Source organism: Simochromis diagramma, unplaced genomic scaffold (genome assembly GCF_900408965.1).
Source record: "Simochromis diagramma unplaced genomic scaffold, fSimDia1.1 OVJJ01000321.1, whole genome shotgun sequence".
Lineage (NCBI taxonomy): Eukaryota > Metazoa > Chordata > Actinopteri > Cichliformes > Cichlidae > Simochromis > Simochromis diagramma.
This window is the reverse complement of record NW_024386772.1, coordinates 12,473,894-12,493,381: the sequence shown is the minus strand read 5'-3', so window position 1 is coordinate 12,493,381 and position 19,488 is coordinate 12,473,894. Positions and strand designations below refer to the sequence as shown.

The 19,488-nt window shown below is 38.5% G+C and overlaps 1 protein-coding gene across 2 annotated transcripts in view; it reads right to left on the bottom strand.

Moving 5' to 3' along the window:
- Positions 1 to 19,488, bottom strand: part of LOC120745043 (ras-related protein Rab-26-like) — a 56,668-nt gene that overhangs the window by 29,149 nt on the left and 8,031 nt on the right. For both annotated transcript variants that reach the window (XM_040049663.1, XM_040049652.1), the window contains exons 3-4: positions 2,684 to 2,725; positions 1,619 to 1,685 (exon numbers count right to left, since the gene is read on the bottom strand). In XM_040049663.1, the coding sequence (XP_039905597.1) occupies positions 1,619 to 1,685; positions 2,684 to 2,725 (109 nt within the window). The remainder of the gene's footprint in view (positions 1 to 1,618; positions 1,686 to 2,683; positions 2,726 to 19,488) is intronic.

Here is a 19,488-nt window from a genome sequence, read left to right as displayed (position 1 = left end):
CAACGTTGCACAGATTCACAGTCAGCAGCACTTATAGGCTTGGTATCAACATGAGTTTTGAAGCGATGTGTGAAGGTGTGTGCCGATAGGCACAAAGAAAGAGTTTTGTGTAAAGAAAAGTCTACACTATTTCAATGAACCTGTCACGGTTTTATTAATGCTGCAGTGGCCACAAAAAAAAATTTAATATTCACATCACATCCTGGATATTTTTCTCCAATAGCAGTTCAGGCTTTATTAAATTCTTGTCTCACACACGCTCTTAGAGCGGCATTAAAAGAACCTAAAGTTGATTAGGATGTTGGAACATTCTCTCATTTGCTCCACAGCAGTAATGGAAAAATAACAGAATTCCGACACAAAGACGAGTAAGGCTACATTCCAGACATACGTGATGTGGTTTTGAGAAAACAAGATATGTCCCCAGGGCATCTTGCCTGAAACTTACCCTGCTAAAAATCTGTTAGGGTCCCCTTATTACAGGAGACAGAGACGATTCGGTGAAACTGGTGTAATTATGCAGGCTGACCGCCAAACCCTAGCATAGATAATACACGGAAACAGATAATTTTGTTCTATCATTTATGCATAGTTGGTCATACACCAAACCAAACCCCAGCTTAAGTTCCACAAACTTAAATTGATTTAAACAGGCACACTGATCCAGATGGTTGATCCCACAAGAATCCCCAAATGACCAGAGATTATAAGATGAAAGGAAGTGATGCAGTCACATAAGTGCACAAAATTACAAACATATACTGAAACATTCAGTGAATATCAAGCAGAAAAAACTAAACAAAACAAAACATAGAAGCAGAGCTGATATTTACTTACTCAAAGACAGGTTAGGTCTGCTTAGAAATCTGAATTAAACAGTAATTTTTATTTAGTAATTCCTTGGTGAACATTATTTAGTAAGGATAAGATCCTGGATAGGAAAACACCTGAGAAATCAGAGTATGTTTGTTCAGATTTAGTGTATCATGCACCAGGTTATTCACATTTGATCAAAGACACTTCCAAAAAAGACTTTTAACACGATTACCAACTCCATGATAACTCAATGTAATGTCACAACTAAGAGCTTTCTAATTAACTTACATAGTGACTAATGCCATCAAGATGAATACAAAGTAGACATAAACACACGCTGACTCACACCCATATGTGATGACTGATTACACATAATCAGAGAGTCCCCGAATCCTGAAATTGCTGCCCTTCTATCTCAGCTGAAGTGTTATAAAGCTTCAGCGCTTGACAATTCTGCAGCGTGGAACAAAAGCAATCTCTTCTACGCTTTGATACGAAAAAGGCTGTGAAATACAACTGCTGTAAAAGTTTAGTTTGATGGCAATGCATTGTCTTTGAAAACATCAACACTCCCTTTCGTTGTGTGCCGTGTATGAACTCTAATCCAATGCCATTCGCAAAATATTCATGTAATGGCAGGAAAAATAAAGTTCGCAATTTGCATACAAATTCACTGGCTTTCATTGCATAATGGCTGAATGGCAGCTGCATATAATAACACATTTTGACAAGAACAAAGTTAAATCATTAGTATAATAATCAGGAAAAGATATTAAAGTGTGTATTTGTGTGTGTGTCTCACCGTGGGCATCACGGTAGTAGGCATGAGTGACACTGCGGAACCGCTCCTGTCCAGCTGTGTCCCAGATCTGCAGATAATTAGAGAGGGAGGTGATCATTGAAATAGAAGAAGAAGTTTCCGTCTTTTTAATAAGCCTTATGTTTGCTCACTCAGCTGGAAGGCACTCACTGTGAAACCACCCATTCAATTCACTCTGTGATTTTGGATAAGCATGGAATATGGTAATTAGATCTATGGGACTCAAACTATCTTACTAACACAGCACTGAAGAGGACTGGTAGCTCTCAACAACACCGGCAGAATTGTTCTGGCTAGTGTGCAAATAATTTCCTTTGTACTTGTCACATACAACAAAAAACGATGGTATTAATTAAAGTCAACTTTCTGTACATTGGAAAAATGTGGGTACTGTGTAAATTAATTCCAATTCAAGCTCATATTTTATCACCAGCTAGTCAGTTTCATCAGTCTGCTATCTGTTGCTAGGGAGGTTGTCTATACTGAGTATCAAAAGTTGTTGCTGGAAGCAAGGTTTGTAAAAATATTGATACGATTGGTGAAACCAAACCAGTCACAGGCCATTTCACTAAAAGATGCCAAAAAAATCTTTGGTCACTGCAACCACCTCTATTTGCAATTTGGTCCATAATCATTAGTATAGAAATATTACCCAATTTGCAGCTTGAAGATCATACCATAGATTGGATATATACAGCAGTAAAAATTTCTTTTGTCAGATTTATTTTTTTACCTCAGTCAGGGTCATAACACTGAACAGAAATCACCTGGCTGATACTAAGTTTTCCAATCTCAGTGGAATTGGCTCATTAAGTCTTTCTCCCCCATCAGCACTGTATCTCCCCAGAGTTTGGCTCCAACGGCAGTAATGTTTTCTACTGGCTATGACAGACCTGTGATAATGACTTCAACCTATCAACGTGTTTATTTAACAGTAAATAAATATGGCATTTCAAGATGTCCGTCAATAATCTCCACCTTTGTAGGGACAGGTTACATACCAGACTATGTTTTTAGAATATTATCTTAATAAATTAGATTTCTTACCTGGAGCTTCACCTTGACTCCATCAATGTTCAGGACTTTATTCTGAAAATGAAAGATAGAAATGATGTAGGTAAGCAGTGATGTAAATGACAGTACCTAAATTTAGGCATGTTTTCCAACTTGCAACAATATTTTTCTGTATATGGCACAAGCACCCTGATGTGTACATGTGTGTGTATCTGAGGTTATTACAATATTTCCCCCCTCATCCTCTAGTCTCTTCCTTCCACAGTCTCCTCTCCACTCAATCAATATTGCATGTGTGCACCTTACTTTGCCCCCTTTTTGAAGCAGCCTCGCCTTTTTCCTCCAGAGGATTAACCCCCTTTGCTCTCCTTACCTGCCTTTTTTTTTTTTTTTTTTTTAATCATCTTATGGAGACACTCCTCTGATCTGATTCAATCTGCTCTAACACACAGCTCAGTGATGCTCAGCCACATGGACCTGGCAGGTTTGAGGTTGGCCTGGTCTTGACAGCCGGTTTCACACCCTTCCATCAGGTTTCTGTTTTGTCAAAATTATACAAAAAAGATTTGGTTCAAATAAAAAAAATAAATAAATCATGACTCATCATTTACAGAAATATATATTTTTAACCCGATGATCAACACTAGTCACTGTAGTCCATATGTCCACCTGACCTAAGAGAGAAAGTAAACATCACAGCTTTTCCGTGCACTTTCTTCCATGATCATCATGTAAATAAAGTAATAAATAAAACCATCCCGACAAAGTGAACTAGGCTAAAAGATCTAAAAAAGGAACACGTCACACCATGATCTAAAGAAACAATGTCCTTGACAGACCTTAGCTGTCCTACCAAACTTATTCCAATAACATCTAAAGAACTGCAGACCTTGTCTCAGGCTACGTTCACACTGCAGGTCTTAATGCTCAATTCTGATTTTTTGATCAAATCCAATTTTGTTTATCTGCTTGTTCACACTACAAATGAAATGGGACAGCAAACGCGCTGTAGTGTGAACCCTCAAAGCGGCCCGCATGCGCAAAAGACGTCACACACAACGCCTTCTGTTTAGACCCAAACCAAACAGTATTGTTTGACTGATGGCCCTTAATATAAAGACTTGTTTCAGACTTTACGTTTCCCAATTTTGCTTTAAGTTATAAAGTTATTTTGTTATTTACATATGGCCTAATATTTATCCTTATTACTGTTTTAGAGAGGAGCGGTGCTTCAGAGGATAGTTGCAGATTTCTGTCAGTATCTGCAGATTACACGATACAACTGGATGGCCAGGAAGTGTTCACGATGTCTTATCGGGCGCTTCTCCGGCGCTGATAATTAGCGTCTGTCTTGTGCCAGTGACGGAAAAGACTGCTTTAATGCGACATGACCGTTCAAACAGCAGTCGCTTTCTAAAACATCAGATATGTATCGGATTCAGTACCACATACAAAAGTGACCCAGATCGGATTTGAAAATATCGGATTTGTGCCGTTCACACTGTCATACCATGATCGGATATGGGTCAAAAAAGTCGGATTTGATGCGCTTTCGCCTGCAGTGTGAACGTAGCCTAAGTTGTCTTGTATCGTCTTCGGGTTATTGTTGAATCGTGAATTCTGACCTAAGAACCTCATCATGATGATCCCAAAGACTTTTGGGTCACGTGGTGGTGAACCATCTACACTTATTGAACCATCGACTTTAAAAACAAACAAACAAAAAAAACAAAAAAACAGAAAAAAAAAAAAACAGCTGTCACAACATTTATTCTAGTAGTTATCAAGACATTTCACCAAAACCACAAAGCTCAGACTTATGGGACACAATTTCTACAGTCTATATTTTGAGTAACTTTAGTCATTAGACTAGATCTTTAGATCTACTTTAGTAGGAGAACCGACCACCTGCCATTGCCACCCCATCATCCATCCATCCATGTATGTCTGGGAAGCTTTGCCCAGACTTCTCTCTTCTCACCCACCTCCTCTAGCTCTCAGAAAAACTGAAGCATTCTCAAGCCAGTCAAGGGTGTCCTTGGTCTGCCCCAGAATCTCCATGCAAAAAAAGGAAAGAAAACAAACAAACAAAACAAAACAGTAGCTGGCTCATTTTTATACAGAAGGCTCTGCAGTGAGTCTCTACTAAAAGACAAAGTCCCCTCACAAAGTATTTCAAAGGGTGAGGTCCGACAAAACCTGGAGGAAGCTCTTTTCTGTATTTTAAGGATCCACGACCTCATTCTTTCCGTCACTACCCACAGCTTGTGGCCATAGGTCAAGGGTAAATCTACACCATTACCGACACACTCAGCTCTTCCTTCACTGCACTGTATACGTGTACATTGTTTGTGTCACTGAATATGCTGCTACTATCCATTTGTCAATGCCTCATTGCTTTTCTGCCACACATTAACAAAACCCTGATATACTCTAACTCCTCCACCTAAGGCAGTAGCTCATAAAGAGTGGGTAATACACTCTGTTTGAGTTACCTAAAGACCATGTTTCTCAGGCATGGAGGTGCCAATATTCATCTCTGCCTCTTTGTGCTGGGAAACCTGGAGGAAAATGATAAGCACTGACTGTTCAGTCACTTATAATGTAAACACAGCAAGAAGCAGATAAATGATGATTTGTGTGTGTGTGTGTGTGTGTGTGTGTGTGTGTGTGTGTGTGTGTGTGTGTGTGTGTGTGTGTGTGTGTGTTCGTTCGTTCATTTGGTTAAAAAAAAAAAAAAAAGGTTAAAAAAAAGGTTTAAAAAAAGTGTCACGCCCCTTTAAAACAAGGGATCAGACGAGTTTTATAGTTCATGTGAACCTGGTAAACACTGAATGGAGGAAGATAAATATGAGCAACATTAAAAGACATTGTTTTTTTGTGCAGGACTGTCTGTCTTTTTTTGCTATTGCCCGTCTTTAGATTAGAAAACAGAAGCACCACTGAGACAAAAAACACCTCTCAACTCACAGTGTTAATGACAAAAAATAAAATAAAATAAGATTTTACTTTATACTGATTATAGGTTGTAGCTTGACAGGGCATTTAACACATTAAATGCAATGAATAAGAGTCTGTTGGAGCAAGTTGGAGGAAATCAGCTATATTTTTTCCGAGATGAAACAATGAAGTAATCTAGCTCTGCGTCTGTGAAGGTTCTCAGTCATCCAGGTCATCATAGTCAAAGGAGCTTGCAAAGAAAAGCATCTGGACTTCTTTAAGTTACTTGAAACTTTCAAGTAACTTAAAGAAGTCCAGACGCTTTTCTTTGCAAGCTCCTTTGACTAATCTAGCTCTGGTTTCACTGCTCCTCAGTTGAAACTATAGCTAGCTTACCAAATGCTGAAAAATGTTTGTAAACTCATGTGATGGACCCAAAAAAGGGGAAAAACTCATACCAGGTAGTCCAAATGAGAAAATTCCCTGTACACTGAAACACACTGTTTGACATCTGTGACCTATTTTATTACTCGAGAGTACCCAAACTTAAATCAGCTGCTACACCAGAAAGAAGTTCAAGGTTAGTGAACATTTCAACTAAAATCACAAGTTGTTTTAGTGAAATGACCTAAAACTGAAATCACACACAAACTGAATCAAGGAATTAACTTTTCCTACTTTTTCCATTGTTTCCTTTTTCCTACTTTCTTATTTCCTTTCAGTTTTGCATCTATCCTTTCTCTTATTACTTTAATTCTTCTTACTCCATCTGTTTTTTTTTTTTTTTTTTATAATTTCCTGTTACTAAAAATTCTGTTATTTTAAACATGTAAGTCATCCCTTATGTTACCTATATCTATCTGAAGCTTTTGTGATCATTAATTTTTTACTCATATGGCTCTCTTTGTGAGGTACAGTGTAGGTTTTAGCAGAGAGTTAGGGTTAGTGGCCTGGGAGTGCATTCATTAATGTCCTCAGAGAAATAGCCATATGGGGTGTGTGTGTGTGTGTGTGTGTGTGTGTGTGTGTGTGTGTGTGATGCATTAAAACACCACTGTTACTGTGGTCACAGGGGCAAATATTTCAATTTAGGTGCTTTTTTATGTTTGAATGATTCATAAGTCAGTGTTTAGTGGTTTAACAAAGAATTAAAAAAAAAAATTAAATAACCATTTTGAAACTGAAAAAGTAGCCAATGTCCAAAGAAAAACGAAAAGAAAGACTGGCTACTAGGAAGGAAAATATAAAGAGACCTAGGATGGCTCAAGACTTTTGCACAGCACTGCATTTCTTCACATTGAATTTCTGTTTTCTGTGAGTTAATGTCTGCTAGAGGAGGTCAAGATGCCCTTCATTGTTCTACTATGCCAATGTGCATTATATCAGGCGGTGCTGTGGCAATGCTGAAAAGCCTCCTCCTAACATCATCCCCTCTGGGATATTCTGAGAGTTGCTGATGACCTTCTAATTCCCTGATCCCTGAGGAGAAACCCAAGATATTCAGCCCTGACTAGATGCTGCTAATCCTCCAGCAGGGCACTTAGAAATAGATATGGTCCTTGTTAATGTCTTCAATTGATCTACCTCCCTGAGAGTCACAAAGAAGGAACGCCATACATATTCATGGGGAACTCAAGCTTGAAGCTACTTTCTAAGTGTTTTCTGATAGGAATCAGTCTCAAAGGACCACGTCCCTGTTGTTGTTGTTGTTGTTGTGTCTAAAAACTATCTGTAATGTGCTTGGAGGGTTCATGAATATTTAGTGACCCATAAAAAAAGACTCACGATAACACTGGGCTGAGTATTTTGGGTGGTTACTCTTGAGGCTTGATTGCACTGATAATTATGTTGGATTTGTTAATAGGAAAATCAGGCAGAACAGAATGTAATAACACAGTGAGCTGGATAAAATATAATATATTTGAGCAGCTTATATAACAGAATCACATTTTGTGGGACAGAAAATGTAGGTATTGTAGATTAAAGAGTGTCAATCCCACTCTGGCAGACACAGTTTCCACCATCCTTTAGACTTTTCTAAAGCTACAACTTCCAGCCTGACACAGCTCTGCTCTGTGTAATTACAATTAGCTCACAGGAGGCTTGAGAAGTTGAGAAGCTTGCTATACTTTTTAGGTCAGCTTCAATCACCCTCCAAGCAGAGGACGTCTTCAAATGCAAACCTCTTGACCAGTCAGATGCTGGATGTATTCTTTTCCCCAACGGTTCATGAGTGAGAACGTACACATTAGTACAGAATGACTCTAACAGCACCTTACAGGGATCATAAATTACAAATGTATGAGGAGCTTTCTGAAGTGTGAGCCAATAAAACATTAATGACAGTAGCATGAGACTGCTAACAGGAGCATGAAGTCTACAAAAAGGTTACACATGAGACAGGTGATACAACCCATATGTAAAAGAGAGTAAATCAATGTAGAATGCAGTGGTGACTGGAACTCAAGTTAAGATCATCAATGTCAGAAACAAATATTTTTCTGTTCTTTAATGTGGTGCACGTGGGCCCCTGCCATCAAAACAGACACCAGAAATAAAATCCCTGGGGTAATCAGCTAAAAACTGCATGTAGGCAGGACTCTACAGTCAACACAACTCCAAGCTGTCAAGCTCTCTGAGTTATGTTGACAGAGATATGCTGCATGTTCTCACACATGCTGCACAAAAACATCCAGTCCTGCTATTACAGAAAGCAGAAGAAAGAGATACTTTTGGTTTCTTCCTCCTTCACAGGGGGTCACCACAGTGGCTCATTCTGCACTGAATACTTTTCCTCATGCAACCCCCAAAAAGTTTGTGTCCGCTACAAAAGGGCAAAGATTTAACCAGTTATCCCTTTGTGAATGTAAAATAGAAGACTTCATGTCATCGCTGCATCTTTTTCAGTTCACATCTGAAGTTATATCTGTGTTGTGGAAGCTACAAAGAAGTCACTGATGTAATACAGCTAAAACCGGTGTACCACAACATTACGTTCAAATTGAAATTTGATTTCAGCACACTGGATTAGCCAAAAGACGATACATACTCACCAGCCACTTTATTAGGTACACCTGTTCAGCCGCTCTTTGACACACATAACTAATCAGTAAATTACATAACAGTACCTCAATTAAATTCTCTAAGGAATATTTTGAGCGTGCTGTTGAATCTATTCCACGGAAAATTAAGGCAGCTCTGAAGTCAAAATGGGGACTGAGCTGGTGGCAAGTTTACATGGCTAGCTTTCATCTCTCACATTTACTTTATGCCAATCTGTAACTCCTTAGTATCTCAGCGTAAAGTGTAATCATCATAATGGAGTGTGAGTGAATTGGGCACAGCAAGAGCTCTGTTATTTAAGGCTGACTGCACACATTTAACTTTTTAAGGGAATAAATGATGCTTTATAAATATCATGTTATTGAAGCATAACTGAACACACAGATCTTTTCTTCTCCTCCACATTCAGAGTAGAGCTTGATCAGCATTTTTAAGCCACAAGATACAATTCAAAAATATTGGACTTTTTATTATAATGCAATGAAAAAAAAAAAAAACCTCTTGAAGACACAGAAAACACAATAAATCACATTACACCAGACACACAAACACTGTGCAACTTATAGACAATATGGGATTCATTCATGGATGGGCTAAACTTGCTGACCCTGCACAATTAAGAGAGAGGCCATAGCTGCTGCGGCAATAATGTTTTTACCTGTGTGCTTCCAAATGTCTGCAAAGCAGTGAAGCAGTAACATGAGATGACTGAAAATAAGAAGTACATTTTTGTGCATGACTTTGATTGAAAAAGTCCACCCGTTAAAGCACCTGTGACTGTATATATATTCAGTGGGTTAACGGGAACCTTTGCTGTTATTGACTTTTCCACTTGGGTGACCAGACGAAGTTCGAGACTGAGACTAATTGAAAGAGCAGAAGGCCTCAGGGGCATTTCAGATGAAAACCTGAAAACTGCAGCAAACTGTTATTACTGCTGCCATTAAGTATGCTTCTTCAATGTGCTGAGGAAAATCACAGGTGAACAAAACAAAAATACATCACTAAGAACAAGGAAAGAGCCTGGGATCTATCTGGCAAAGAATAAATTCCAATTTTGTCAGTATAGCATTGGTTAAAATGCACGACATGGAGGCATGTAGTCCCAGTAGATCAACTTAAGGCACTTTTTTTTTTTTCTGGCTAACTTTTTAGATTTGCATTCCAAGAAGTGTAAAGCCTCAGGATTTCATATCTAGGAGTCTTATAAGAGAAGGACTTTTCCAATTTAAAAAAAAAAAAAAAAAAAAGTCATACTTTGCCCTTGATGCATCATCTTTAGCTTATATTGCTCAAGCAAAACAACAACAATTTTTTGTGAAAACTTTTAGATTTGTGATATCACTACTTTGCTATTAATGATATTGATTTCCCCATGTTGCTCCTTGATTTGGTTGCATGAACCAAATCATCAAAAACAAAACGTAGTTCAGTATGGAACAAAATACAAAAATACACCAAATCTACACAGACTTGAACACATGTCCCCTGTCAGGGTTATCTCTTGGTATTTTCACATGCTGGGATGACACAAATAATAATTCCCCTGTCGCTGAATCGCAAAGCAGATCAAAAATGTGTTTTGTTAGGTCACCGTGACCTTCACATGACACCACAAATTCTGACAAGTTCATTCTGGAGTTCAAGTAAACCACAAGAAAGTCCCTCAAAGTGTTTGAGATTTGACAAATATCACATTTTTGTGAGTGTGATATCTGTAAAGACAACCACAATCCCTCCAGCACCAGCACAGAGATATCTATCTATCTATCTATCTATCTAGATATATATATATATAAAAAAAGAACAAAATACACAAAATTACCATCTTCCTTTGCTTTATCTTGCTTAACAATCTCTGTCTCTCATAGCTTGTTGACTGATGCTTCCACAGTCCAACAATTCACCCCCCACCTCTTTCATGTCATCATTAAATATTCATCGTGCTCCTCAGGGCTCGCCTCTCTAGATCGGAGTGACATTAGGGCAGCAGGTGGCAAAGCTGCTTGCCATTAATTACAAACATCTCCAGGCAGGTGTGAACCCTCGCCCAATACTTTTAATTTAGCAGGGACTGGGGCTCATATAAAACACAGCTAAATATCTTAGCCCTAAAACATAAACTGTGACAAGCAAGCAAAGAGGTATTTTCATGCGCATTTACAGTCACAACCCAGGGTGCGAATAATGAGTCGATTTCCAAAAAAGCTCTTTTTGAGCAAAACACTTTTCTCTCTGTCTTTTACAGTTTCAAAATAAGAAAATGGGAAAAAGCCTAAAAGGAAAAATTTTGTAGATCTCAGAAGCGCTACCTTTGGCAAAAATCACAGCGTGGAGAATCTTTTTGTAGCATTTAGAAGTATTTCACTTCTTGTTTTGTTTGGGGGATTTTTTCCTACTTTTCCTGCAAAAGCATTGCACTTCTGTTAGATTCTTGGGCGCCTCTCATATGTATTACTCTTCTAATGTCTGGCGGCAGATTTTTTGATGGCGTTTAGGTCCCAGGATTGTGAAAACCATGGCAAAAGCAGAACCTTTAAAATACAGACAGTGTGATATTTGCTTCCAGAAGATGTTGGTGAAATGTACCTCACGTCAATGGCTGCAACACAAACAACGAATGATCAATTCCCCCCATGGGGTGTAGCTTTCTTCCTTTTTATATCCAAACATATGTTATCTCATGATGATGGAAAATTCAGTTTTAACTTCTGAATACAGGAAAAGCTTCAGGCTCATTTAGATATTTATTTGCAAACTCCTGTTATTGAGCTTTTCTTCTCATGGCTCGGTCTTCTATGTGCAGGTGTTGCTGCCCAGTGCACCAGAGCTCCAATATTTCTAATAACAGTCACTTTTAAGATTCACTATGACTGCTAAAAACACCTCCTTGTTGTATAATTGTCTTCTCCTGCTTTGTGGGTGTCAGTTACAGCAAATACATTTCGAATGCTACGCAGCTTTGTAGAGGAACCCACGACTGCAGAGTGACTCCTCAAATGTCGTCTAAGCTCTAATTTAAGTTAGTGATCTTTATAAAACTCTTCTGAGCCATCAAATCTCTTGTAGTGTCCAAATTTTTGATCTTCGCCCTTTGCTTACTTCTCTGCAAGTATGCAAAACATAAGGAATTCCACTAACCTTAACCTTCTTCTCAGTTAACTTTGGTAACATTTTGCCAACAGTTGCACAAAATTTTACTTATAAATATTCATGCATATTGGTTCTCTGTTTTAGTTCTCGTTTTTAATGTGTCCAAATATGCATTTTAGGGCCCAGTTCATCTTGATTCAAATTATTTTTAAAGCAGAAAAAAAAACCATTACTGCCATTTGCAGTGCATGACTATGCTTGGCACTTTAATTCCACCTACTCAGAAAAGGCAGGCGGGCAGACAAACTGGCAGGCGGGAGAGTGGATAATGGAGAAATCACTCAGGCATCTTGACACAAACTACCAAAAAATAAATAATAAAAAAAGTATTGATGCTGGAAACTACTGACAGACAGATGCAAAGAGACCATTATCAGAGAGGCAATGCACTGCCAGTGACATGCACACTGACAGGTGATACATCAAAGAGAAGCGGAAGCTTTCAGAAAAGAAGATGCAATCATCAAGCCACAGCTTGATTTTTATGATGGGTCCGTTATCAGCCTCTCACATGCCAAAGATGCGTCTCTCCCTGCTGTCTTGCTTTCATCTTTTCATTGCTTTCTTTCAATAGACTCTTACATTTTATACAAAATTCTGACCACTTGAGAAAACAGCAGAAGCAGAAGTTTAGAAAAGGTTTGAATCATCTAAAGAACTTAAATATTACAAGTAAAGATGTGCAATGCATTCAGGAGTTGCAAACAATTACGTGTATTTTTCCCCCAGAAAAACAACAGCAAAAACACAACAGAACAGAAAGTAGGGGTATTTCACATCACTGGAGCAAAATTATTATCAAAAATATGTTATTACTTCTCCTGAGGACCAACTGAGTTGCTGTAATGATGTGATGACTAACATCCACTTGTTGCATGAGTCACCATCCCAACGCCATCTAAAGATGATGACCTCATCTTACTTTGCATAAAACAGTTTTTAGCCATTACACAGACACCTAAAATGCAGTGCATAATAATGCACTCAGTAAGGTCAACAATCAGCAGCTATGAAGTGTGTACACTGACGACAGAAGTCAAAGGCAACCTTCAGTCAGTGTGTATGTGTGCGTAAATACACGCACACATACACATCCAGCATTAAAGTAAAATGATTCATATCATACTTGTACTTATTTAGTCTATTTCAGAGTGCCTTTGCTGAGATGGTCTGGCTCATGACTCACCGGTGTTAAGGACGGTGGCTCACACCATGAGCATGAATGTGTCTGTTGATTCATGTGAAAGTTGTGTGTTCAGAGGGATGTAATTATTTTTGTTGAGAAGTTCTTAAATAATCATATATATTACTTTTAATTATAATATTAATAGATCTGGTTTCAGTTTAACCGGTGAATCAAAATTGCCCATGGTTGTCTGTCTCTCTGTGATAGCCCTGCATCAGGGTAAGAACATTCAATGACTGGTGAGTCAACAACATTGCTTCATGGTCAGCACTATTTGCTCAAAACAGACCATTTGCATTGGTGCCGATGCCACACATCCCATCTATTATACTTTTTATTATCCGAATCTGTAAAATTTACTATTAGCTATATTTAAAAATGCTATACTAAATCCTCAAACTTAGTGGAGTTGAAGGATAAAATAGAACAGATTTGAAAATATAAAGAAAAGTAAAGAAAATGTACTTTCTGCAGTTACTTAACGTGTCATTTTACAATAATGTGACAAATTCACACATTCAATAGAAAAAGAAAAAAAGGTCAATTAATGAAGTCATAAGAAACTAGTTTCAGATGAACTAATGTTGATTAATGTTGAAGAAATGTTTTCTTTATTATCTCACTTGCATTTTTTAAAGCTTGCTAAAAATATTACACGTTTTTTTCTTTGCAGCCTATTATTATAAAAAAATGTTGCTTTAGAACAGCCCACCTGCAGTGTATGTGCAAACACTGATGTAAGACACACAGTCTGCTGCCTGCGTTTATCTCCCCTGGTTCCTTAACAGTCGTCACATCTGTTGAGCAGCGTTATCAGGTTGCTGTTGTACATTTTGCGTACATCTGTGTGTGTCCGTAACAGCTACTAAATGTGCAGCGTAACGTGTGACTGAAAAGAAATGAAAGGAAACCACACCAGCATCTCGCTCCACCATGATTCAACTAAGCCCATCCGGACGGCCATTCCCATCAACCGATTACAAGCATGTTTTACACAATTATCTACTTGGAAAGATAACGCTGCCTGATAATCACACTAAAATGTCAATTTAAGATTGATAAACTGACTGTTAAGCATGTCCCATTTACCTATAAAGCTGCTATCAAAACAACTGACCACAGATTAAAATATGCCTTCCAGTGCAACTGCAAACTACCGAAGACAACCACATAAAGGTGTGTTGACTGGCTCAGTATTGTTGGAGTGAGAGGTCAGACAGTAAATCAGCTATTACACTTCTAGTTCCATTCAGAATTAGAAAGGTCACAATGACGTGTAATGACTTTAAATCAAAAGGGAACTGGTTTAAAAAAAAAAAAAAAAAAATAACCGCTTTAAGCATTCAGTATCTTTGTAGTAAAGCTGCACTGAGCATGTGTTTTAAGACCTGATATCTTATGCACTGCGATCACTGCTCAAAACAGTGAGTAGGCGCATACATGGGCACGCATCACATCTCAGGTCATTTGTGGCAAATGTTCTTCACATGCCTCAGGACGTTCTACAACTCTGCATTGACAGTCTGACTGTGGGGGACAAATTCATGGTGCATGGCTCTATCAGTGGTGAAAAAACAATTAACATGCTTGTGGTCACACTTTATGATCTGATGAGCCGCCTTCAGGCTTTGATACTGTGGGATTTTCCATTGTAAATTCCCTTTCGGTTCTGTTGTAGCTATATATAAAATATATAAAAATTTCCCACTCGCCCTTTGGGTGGTCTTTATCCTTCAAGCTTGAGGGTCCTGCACAGTATCTTTGATGTTCATAGGGCTGCACTTTTCTGGGCAGAGATGTCATTCCTGGAATCTGCTTGAGCGACTTACCCATTTTGGGGGTCACTACTCCAAGTACTCTGATTATCAAGGGTAGCACTATTGCTTTTACCGTCCACATCTTTTCTGGCTCCCTTCTCGGGTTTCTCGAGTATCTTTTGTTCCTTCTTCCTCTTGTTGCTATCACTTCGTGTAACTACCTCTGCTACTACAGTCTTCTTCCTCTGCTTGTCCACCACTACTATGTCTGGATCTTAACTCGTTATTCTCAACCACCCTATTATCCCATTTTGACCATGGGACTTCCTGGCCATACTTATCATAGATGTTCCTGTACACTATGCTGGCCACTTGGTTATGCCCTGCCTGCTTGCATTGTACACACTGCTGTTATGTGCTGGATTGTCCCTGAGACCATCTCAGATTTGCCTTATCAATCTTTATGCCATTTTTTTGTTTTATAGATGTTTTTCTAAAACACATTTCTGTTTTTCGTTTACAACTATCAGAATTAAAAAAATGACTAAAGTTTGTATCCCATCTACTATTATTATTTTTTATCATCAACTTTTACTGGAGTATTTCTTTATTCTAGTAGCTGTACTTCTACTTCAGAATGTGTGCTTTTTCCAAGTCTGAATACCACATAAAAGAACAGTCGTTATCATGCTCAGCCCATGGGAAGTGAGGAAAATAGGCAGGCGTGCTGACCTGAGTGACTTTTGGAAGGGCCAAATTATTATTGCCAAGTGACTTGACCAGAAGCAACGCAATCCTTTCAGTAACAGTGAATACCTACCAAACACGGTCTGAGCCGGGAAAAAAAAATCTAACCAGGATATTTGCTTTGACATGGTATGTGCTGAAACAAGTCTGAGCCATGGCAGCAACTTAAAATAATCATGTACTGTTCAGGCCTCTGCATCGTGGTAAAATTCCTCGCTTTTAAGACACGAATAAGACTTGGTTTCAGTGTATTTCATTCAAGGTCCTTTTTTAAAATATAGATATTTCTGACATTTCACAGACGAAATGACTAAAGCACAGAGAAATATTCTAATCCCTATTAATCATTACATTTCATCCTCATTATGTAACATATTCATGCTCATTGATATGTTTTGTTCCTGTGCCATTATGACAACATAATTTACAGCTGATTCAAATCCTCTGTAACACCACTGACCTTCTCTCTCAGCTCTCTGTGCTGCCGCTGCCTCTGTCATATCTCTGTGCTTTCTGCATTGGCAGGAGGAACACACCCCGCTTCACTGTCATGTAAATGCACACACTTTAACAGACAATCCTCAGCACTGCCTTCATAATAAGACTAGACTTCTTTGAATTATTCAACATCTGCTCTGTTCACAGATGAAAAAAGATAAATTATAAATAAATTGTTGCTGATGACTAATTCAGTAAAATTAACCGGGCAATTCCCATGAGATAAATGAAGGTAAATGGACACAGTGTAAGATAATGACTATACCAGCTTTTGTAAGAAGTCCTTCAATTACAAAAATGTCTCCATTATCCACATTAACTTAGATAAAAGTGAGCCTACCTCTCGTTGTCGTTATAACAGTAGTAGGAAGTCTCTGCAGTTTGCCTGCATCATAGACCCCACCCCCATATGTTGCACATATTAAGTACTACCACAAATAACATCAGCGGAAAGTGAAATATGAATCAATGTTGTTCCCTGGTGAATGTGCGAATCACGCCTGCTGCACTTAAAAATGGAAGCTTGATGTTTACATACTTCTCCGTCATCAGTGAGGTATGAAAATCCTGACACACGTGAGTCTGAGGTTCATTAGTACAAATGAGAAAGTGCCAGGTGACGTCTGTAGGCAAGCGGAAAAGATAGTGGAGGAGGATATTAGAGAACATTTACAGATAAGAATAATGATTAGTATACAGTAAGGGGCAGGTGGCTCCACAGTGTACTGGTTTACATATTTGCGTAACAAGCGAGAGATCCTCCTTGAGCATCCGCCATAAACACCAGCCAAATCAAACATGCAGAGCCACCCGCTTCGGCCACGCCCTGTCAATAAGGAAGCGGTTGAAAGCAGCTTTACGAAGGCAAAGACAGTACTTTGTGTTTTAGTTATTTTGAAGTATAGTAAATGCATTATGTAACATTGTGTGTTATTTAACCCCCCCCCCACCAAAAACACAACCTATTATTCATTTCATTCTTTTATCCAGCTCAGAAAGAGGTTGGTTTTCTATGACTCACAAAAAAAACATGGTTGACTCTCTTACACGCACACGCACACCACTAGACAAGAGCATTAAAGTGTTTACCAGGACAGGGCTACTGCAACAATATTTGTGCATCCCATAACGCAGTGATAACCATGGACTCATCCATTGTAGCTGAAGAGCATGAATGAATCTTGCCTAGAGTTGCACTGCACTGATAAAAGGTCTTAAGTACAATACAGACTACAAGCAGGAAGACATTAATTAGTATTCAAGATGTGATCCATGTCTCTTAAATGTGTCAGGGACATTTTATAGACCACTCCTAGACAGAGCGCTACTAGAACACGGGAGAACTGAGACTGTGTTGTGATATTTCATCTGTTCTGGGCTGTAGTCAGTTGTAACTGATTTAATCCTCAGAAATAAAGATATTTATTAGGGCTGTGCCATATCATAAAGTCCACGATAATACTGGTATAATTAAAATACCAGTATTATATGGGGTAGCTGTAGAGCAAGACAGACAGACAGACAGACAGACAAAAAACTGCTTCTTTAAAGTGCTTTAAGTGCTCCAGCAGAGCAGAAAAATGCGATGTTAGAACCAGCTGATTTATGTTTTAACCTTGTTGTGAAGCACTTTGTTTTAAATGTGCTATATAAATAAAGTTGTATTGTACAAAAATCTGCGTGCATACATAATAATGACCAAGCCCAGCTATGTCTGAGAGCGAGAGCTGGGTGTCAGTCTCCAATGGCAATTTACTAGCTAAAAAGGAGGTTACTTTAAAAACCTCCAGCAAAGCAACATTCTTTGCAACTGTTCATTACTTAAAGGAAAAAAGGCACACCAGCAACTACAATAAGGCTACAAAGGCACAAGAAGAAGGGATGCTAGCAGCTGGTGATGTGATACCCCAAAAGTCAACAAATAACTCATCGAGTATCGCTAGAGCATTTGCCAGCTGTGGTCACAATCAAGTGTGTGGGGATGGAGAGGGGGGATCCAAATGACATTTGACATTAACTTTGTCACTATTAAACTAAAGCATTAAGCTGTATATAATGCGTCACTAATACTGCATTATAATCTTCCAGCTGCTGGCACCTCAGTAGATTCACACTTCAAATTAGGTAATATGACATCAGTGACAGCAGCTCACTTATAGATGCTGATGCCTGCAAGTTGCAATCTCCAATAAGGACGCCTTAAATATAAATCATCAATTATATAATTATTGCAAGTTTCTTTGAAATATAGTGACATAAGGCCATATGACCCCACCCCCAGAGTTAAAATGATCTGTTCCTAGCTCACTGGGCAACTTTCAGTATACTGGTTAGCCCACATGCCAGTACGAGATGAGCCCCCTGGAAATTTTGTTCAGAGATCAGACAGAAGCAGGGAAAGAACTTAAGTCAAGGGTGGTAATGCATATCAGTCGGTAAGGATGATTCATAAATTCACACACACACTGTAAAGCACAATTTGCAGATCACCACAAACTGAAAAAGAAACATTAATTTTAAGCCCATTGAATGAGAAAACGTTAGTCAGGAGTTATAAGCAATATAGGTCTTATGACATTTTTTTTAAGACATTTTCTTAAAAATGACAATTTCACTGATCAGGTGTTTCCGCTCAGTATGTTTAACCCTTTTTGTCTAATTCTAGCACCGTAAGTGCAAGGGGATAAGAGCAACATAGTCCAAACAATGGCCGCTGAACCTGTGTTGTTCCCACACATATTACTGTAACACTGAGTCAACATATAGCTTTAAATATTGAGATAATAATGAATTCTTCAACTGGGCTCTGGCTGTTCGGAGAATGTGAGGGAGGACACAAACACAAGCACACAGTTACAGAAGAACAGGTTAGGTAATACAACATTAAACTATATCCATATAAACTTCATATAAACATCCCATATCTCATTTCACTACTATAGAAATACATGCTGAAAAATGAAACTACTGCCCAGCCGAGGCGAAATCTGTGGTTGCATAAGAGATCTATCACTTTGGGTGCAGCAGACATAACTGACAGCTGAGAGCAGCTCCCTTGTCTCTTACTAGAGGTGAGAAGTGATGCTCTTCTCTCAACCACTCTGTCAAATGAAGGACTGAAGTATTCGTTCTCTCTGTTGTCCTTAAATGAAATACACTGTGAAAAAGAAGCAGCAGGAAAGGTTGTTTTTCCAAGTACAGGCATAAAAGGGAAGGTTTGTTGGAGTAATGGCTTCTTTTTGAGCATTTTGTGTTTCTTTTTCTCTCTGGCATCATTTCCCTTTGTTTCTTCATTCAGACAACATTTCTTATCTAAGCTATAAATACATTTTGTTAACTTTTGTTTTCTTTCTCTAGCTTTTATAATTTCCACTTATCCCCCAGCTGGTCGCAGCAGATGGTTGCCCATTCTTGAGCCCGATAAGGCAGTGGGCTCTTCCGGTTAAAAGAGTTTTTCCTTCCCACAGTTGCCAAGTCCTTGCTCATAGTGGATT